Below are 6,331 nucleotides of genomic sequence, written 5' to 3'. Positions count from 1 at the left end.
AAAAGGGGGGGGGGACTGAAAAAAAACACATCAAGAAATCCCAGTATTTCCTTTTCATCGGGATTGCAGTGAACATGTGCCTGTCTCTAATGCTTAAGTAGTTTCACTGACACAACATAACCATGCATAATTGAAATAATAGTATTACTCCTCCGCATTGCTCGTCGGCAAAGCAAGGTCAAAGAATGAATCTCTGTTTACTAAGCGAAAATAAGTACCAGTCTCCTCGTGGTCGCCCCCGGTCCGCAGATGTAGCCCTAGTATAAAAGAGGACAGAGAAATACTCGTTGAAGTGGGTGTGTTCGGGAGAGGAGGGGTTAAAGATTGGGAGGGTATAGATTGCAGACGGAGCAGTAGTGGGGTAGGCTGGATTGTGATAGCGACAGATGTCTAGAGAACTGTGAGAGGGCACTCCTCACTTGCTGCACAGTCCTACATTGCACCTCGGAGAGCAGGGGCGGAATTTGCAGCTGTCACTCCAAAGGTTTACCTCCATTATCTCACATCCAGCCGGAGCGTGGAGAAGAAGCACAAGTGATTACTCTCTGGACAAACAGGTCGGTCACATCACATCATTTTTAAATTTGTATCCATTACTTCTGTATCTGGGAAGTAGGGAAAGGAGGAAGGAAAAGACAGAAGTAAAAAAAAAAAGAGAAAAGAAAGATGCCTAGGAGCTGTAGCTCACCTATTGTTCTCTCTTTCTTTGCCTTTCTCTTATTATGCAAATTGTACATTTCAGATCTGTCGTTACAGAAGCAGGATTTGGTCTTTCCCCATTTTCACCAGTTGAATTAGATTTGGTGCGTCTCCTTGTGCTATAGAGCAGGTTTTAAAGTAAGCAAGGTGATTTGAAAACCATCTAAAGCTAAGCTCCAAGTAATAAAGTTCAAGGTTTTGTTGAGCATCAGCATATTTCTGTGCTGGCTACCGTTTTTTGGGTTGTAAGCTGTGCAAGTACGACATTTTTAAACGATGAACAAAAAGGGCAGAGCAGCTGAGAGAGGCAGAAGCAGTGTGTGGGTTGAAATGGGGGATGGAGACCCCTCTGCAGCCTTTATCATTGAAGTGTCTGTAGCTGGTGTGTAGTGTAATTCGCCTGTAAAGAAGCCCAGGCCTCTAAACGCTACACTTTACTACAGATCAGAACCAGCAAACAAGGTGTTTGCTGCCAATTTTGCCCAGCCCATTACTTTTGTCAGTGAGGAGCTGCTGGTGAACAATTCTTATCCTTTGTTACTGGCCACCGGCACATGCTGCCTGGGCTAGTGTCTCCTAATCTGTCAAATATATGCATACAGCTGTCTTTCTACCGTAGACTTTTGTGGTCAAAAATAAAATTACACGAGAGTTCATTTCAATCCACAGTGATTTGGTCTCAGTAAAGTAGATTTTATGATAATTTTTGGAAAAGTACAAATAAAAATAAAAAAATAATAAAAATAACTGCACAAAATTCTTGTGATACTAGTTTTAAGTAGGCCCAAGTGGAGTATTAGTGTTCAGCTGCTGTATAAGCAGGTATAATGAGTTGTTAGTATCACCTAAAGGGTCATTACTGTAGATTGGTGTAGGGGCAGGGCAGATGTCATGGCGTATGGTGCATCCTGTCTTGGTGGCTCTGTTGTAGCAGTATGCACAGTTCCAATATATTTTCTTCAATTTCTTTACCCACATGCTGTATTGTAGTCTTGTTTCTAATACTGTGATAGTAATTATCGCCACAAGTTTAAAAAGAAACCACACATGCCAACATCTGTCAAACTAAAACCATCAAATAAAAAATGTTACTTTTAAAGGACTTATAATGTAAAAGTTATTCTGGGAATACAAGTGCTCTTCCATGTTCGAACAGGTTGATTTGTCCAAGGTCAGCTGATACACAACAAGTAAGATAAAGTTGAACTTCCAGTTCTCTTTTTCTGTCACTTGGAGGAAGTTAAACACTCTGTGGCAATCATTACCTCTTCCTCTGGGGCTTTAACAGGGTTGTGACTTCAGCACTAAAACATGTCCGAGGGACATGTTTGCCTCATTCATTGAGGCCAATTTGATTAATCTGGTCTATCACTAATTTGAGTTTTAAGATAATGTTTTTTATTCATATCATTGATGTGACGACATGCTTTGGATTTCCTCAGGCTGTGCATGTTGTGATGCTCCTAAAACTTTGTAGATTGTAGCTTGTAATGTTTGAGAGGAATAGTTGATGAAGGTTTAAATGGAAAGAGGTAGGCCTCATTGGCACTGAGCCTTACACAGCATTCCTGTAAGTGTGGAGAGTCTGTAGAATTGTCTGATCTCAGTAAGGTTCCCATGCATTTACATTTACTTCCGAGCCAAACTGTGTTTGGCAGAGCCCAGGTTCCTAGCTGAGCATCTAATTCACTACTGGACAAAAGAAGTCCCACTATAGACGTTTCTAAATAGTCAGTCTTTTACATTTGAAGAAGGTAATCTGAACTCACGCTGCATTTTAAAAAGTTTGAAGGACCACATTCCTAATGTGTTGTTTGAAATTTAACTGTAAAAGAGAATCAGGTTGATGCCTCTGAGCCACAGTGGGTCAGTAGCTAGAACTCTTTCCTCACAACTAGATGATCCAGAGTTTGGTGTTGTTTTGGCCTTAAAATTCTTCTGAGGTAAAGATTCACCAAATTTGCAATCAAAATAACTGTGTTTGCCTTGGATGGTAATCCTGTATAATGCATTTGTTGAAAGAAGAGATAGGTCAAATAAAATTATGCTTGATACCTCATGTTAAAAGAGATTTTCATTCAATCTTTCCTAGGAGAGACCATGGGAGGCAAACTAAGCAAGAAGAGAAAGGGATATGATGTAAGCGACCCAAAAGCAGCAAAGGATGAGGCCCCAGCAAAAGCTGCAAGTGCAGAGGAGCCTGCTCCAGTGGTGGCTGAAACCCCACCCTCACAAGAAACATTGCCAGCTGAAGCAAATAATGCAGTAGAGGAACCTGTGGCGTCAGCTGTGGCAGCAACAGAAGAAGCTGTAGCGGCCCCAGAAGAGCCCAAATCTGCCCCTCCAGAGGAACCAGCAGCTCTAGTAGAAGAAGCAGTCGCAGCTGCAGCAGAACCAGCTCCAGCTGAAAAAGAGCCAGTTGTGGCAGCAGTGGAGACAGCTACAGCAGCTGAGGAGGTAGCGCCAGTTGTAGAGGAACCAGTTGCTGCAGTGGCAGAGGAAACTCAAGTGGTAGAGGAACCAGTTGCTGTCGTAGAAGAGGCAGCTCCAGTTGTAGAGGAAGCAGTTGCTCTGGCTGTAGAGGAACCAGTTGCTCCAGTTGTGGAGGAACCAGTTGCCGCAGTTGTTGAGGAACCAATTGCTGCAGTTGTGGAGGAACCAGTTGCTGCACTTGTGGAGGAACCAGTTGCTGCAGTTGTTGAGGAACCAATTGCTGCTGTTGTGGAGGAACCAGTTGCCGCAGTTGTGGAGGAACCAGTTGCTGCAGTTGTGGAGGAACCAGTTGCCGCAGTTGTGGAGGAACCAGTTGCCGCAGTTGTGGAGGAACCAGTTGCTGCAGTTGTGGAGGAACCAGTTGCTGCAGTTGTGGAGGAACCAGTTGCGGAGGAACCAGTTGCTGCAGTTGTGGAGGAACCAGTTGCTGCAGTGGTTGAGGCAGCTCCAGTTGCAGAGGAGCCAGCTCCAGTGGAGGTACCAGCTGTTACATCTGAGGAGGTGGTATCAGAAGCATTGAAGTCAGCTTCAGCAGAGGTCTCTGAGACTTCACTACCAGAAGAACCTGAATCTGCAGCTGTGCCTGAAGACCTCCCAGTGGAAGAACCTGTTGCAGTTGTAGATGCTGTTGTAGAGCCAGAGGTTATTCCAGCCAGCACAGAGGAGGCACCTGCTGACCAAGAGCCCATTCAAGAGACTGTTACTGAGCCAGAAGCTGCTGTGGTGGAGACAGTAGTGGCTGATACTATCCCTGAACCAGAGCCAGTGGCTGAACCAGCCCCAGAGCCTGAGCTGGAGCAAGTTCCTGAACCAGAGCAAATAATTGAGTCAGTCCAAGCACCAGAGCCAGAGCCAGAACCTGTGCTAGAGAAAGTACCAGAGCCAGAACCTGAGCAGGTGGTTGATGCAGTAGAATCAGCAGAAATTGAGCAAGTGATTGAGCCCCAACCCATTGTAACCACGTCTGACATTACTGAAGTACCTGTTGTCTTGGAGACAACAGTTGAGGAGGAATCTGTTGCTAACACTGAAACAGCAGCTGAGCCAGAAGCAGCACAGGCACCTGAAATTGTTGTCTCTGCAAGTGAAATTGCTGCAGATGTCGAAGAGATCACCCAAGCTCCCGTGGAAGAGGTGCCCTGCACAGTGCCTGAGATAGAAATCAAGATGGAAAATGGGAATGTAGAAAGTCCTTCTGTTACAGAGGAAGTGGTAGAAGCGGAAGCAATCCCTGCTGTGAATGGAGAGTGCACAGATTCTGCTTCCTCGCCAGTTGAGGAATGCGTAAATGGCGATGCAACACCTATCTCAGAGAAGATTGACTTTGAACTGAAAAAGGAGGTGAGCCTGGGAGAGGGTGTCCAGGAAGTTCCAGAGTCAGTGCCCGACATGGTGGAGCCTGTCTGCACAGAGGTCACCCAGGCAGTCTGAAAAGAAGCTGTCATTTAAATCAATGTGAATCCAATTTAATCCTCTGATGGCACAAGACAGCCATCTAGGTATCACAAACACAGCTAGGCTTTCTGGAATGCTGTAACCACCGCAATGTCTATAATGGTAACTCAGGCGAAAAGGATGTTTTCTGTCGAGTAACCAAAAATGAAATGCAACCACTTGAGGATAGAACGAGAGAGGGAGAGGCAGAGGGTGATAGGAAGTGAGATGAATGTGCGGAGACTAAACTGGAGTTTGGAACCTGAGGGTGAGTGTGCGCAGACAGTGAATCTGGACAGCAGAGAAAAAGACAAACTGGACAGTCAATATGATATAAGTGAATGAAATGATTAAATCTGTCTTTGTGTGTGAGCTTGATGAATATTATGAAGTGGTCTCTTGGAACAGCATTCATTATTAGTATGTTATCTGATTTAGAATGTCATATATCCTTTCTATTACTATATGCAAAGACATGGCATAAACATTTTGGCCTTTTATAATAATGGTACCTGTGAGGAGTGTTCATTTGAAAATGATTGTTCAGAATAGAGAATAAAAAGAGATTGTTATAGCCTAAAGTGATCTCTCTTTCATTTTCATGATTTCTTTCATCATCAAGTGTGTCACAATGATTAAAATCCAGAAGGATTCAATGGTGCTCTGTGCTAAACTATGGATTAGATTCTCTTTTTCATGAAACAGTAAATCTCAACTTAGATCAAATCATAAAACCAAAGATAGAGCTTGGTTTCTTTGCTTAAAGCGGGGAAGAGGGACATTATTTACATAACATCTTGACTCTGTTAATTTCAAACCACTTGTTGACATCCACTGCTGTATCAGCTCCAGTGGGTCAGAGTTTGACTGATTATTCATATCTATGGAGAGCAATGCCCTTCAGGTCATTGTTCACGTCACGAATATTTTGGTAGATGGAACGTGGCTCCTCTTTTTGGCAGCCTTTGTGGCATCATGAAGCTAAGCGGGAAACCATTGCAGCCAGACAGATAAATTTAAGAGATTTCCTGAGTTTCTCTAACTAAATTTTCCTCTTACATCTCCATAAGTCTGGCTAAGGCTCTATGCCACAGCAACACACCCTGCCAACATTTCACAGATCCATACCGGCAAGGGGAACCGAAGGGGGGGAGGGGCAGGAATGCTTGCAGGAGGCAGAGAAAAAAAGAGGGGGGGAAGGGTAGGGTGTTCTGTGATGAAAGGAAGTGCTATGATGCTGCACAGAAAAGAAGGAGATGTCCAAGGAAGGCACAAATATCACAAGACCATTTCATAAAGTGAGCAATATAAACAGATTTTGCTTGTAGGTCTTTAAGAACAGTGGTTCTCAAACTTTTCTTTTCTTTTTTTTTTTTTTCTTTTTTTTTTTTGCCAAGAACCCCCTAACAATTGCAACACAGTTTCAGTTGGAAAAAAAAGACGTAGAACACAGAACTGTTCTATTGATGTCTATTGGATAAAACACTTAGTTATGAACCTAAGCTTATATTGGATTCAAACATTGATTAAATGGATAGTGTTCAAGAAATTAGTTTTTTTTTTTTTCGGTTTGATATACATAAGTTTTTGAATCTTATGTACCCCATGGAGTGCCCTCATGTACTGCCATCTGATAACCACTGATTTATCGGGGTAATGTTAATCACCTGCCTGATGCCTCCATATAGAATGCTGCCACGCCTGC

General features: G+C 43.4%; 1 protein-coding gene across 1 annotated transcript; it reads left to right on the top strand.

The window, feature by feature from the left end:
- The first annotated feature begins 325 nt into the window (after positions 1-325).
- Positions 326-5,216, top strand: LOC141787636 (uncharacterized). Its single transcript, XM_074666197.1, has 2 exons — positions 326-557; positions 2,792-5,216. The coding sequence occupies exon 2, from the start codon at positions 2,800-2,802 to the stop codon at positions 4,621-4,623; it is 1,824 nt and encodes a 607-aa protein (XP_074522298.1). The 5' UTR covers positions 326-557; positions 2,792-2,799; the 3' UTR covers positions 4,624-5,216.
- Positions 5,217-6,331: the final 1,115 nt, after the last annotated feature.

The sequence above is a fragment of the Halichoeres trimaculatus genome, unplaced genomic scaffold (assembly GCF_033239565.1).
Source record: "Halichoeres trimaculatus isolate MK-OKI-2021-1 unplaced genomic scaffold, fHalTri1.1 fHalTri1_scaffold_3, whole genome shotgun sequence".
Lineage (NCBI taxonomy): Eukaryota > Metazoa > Chordata > Actinopteri > Labriformes > Labridae > Halichoeres > Halichoeres trimaculatus.
The sequence above is the reverse complement of the archived record's forward strand: the minus strand, read 5'-3'. Positions and strand labels throughout refer to the sequence as shown.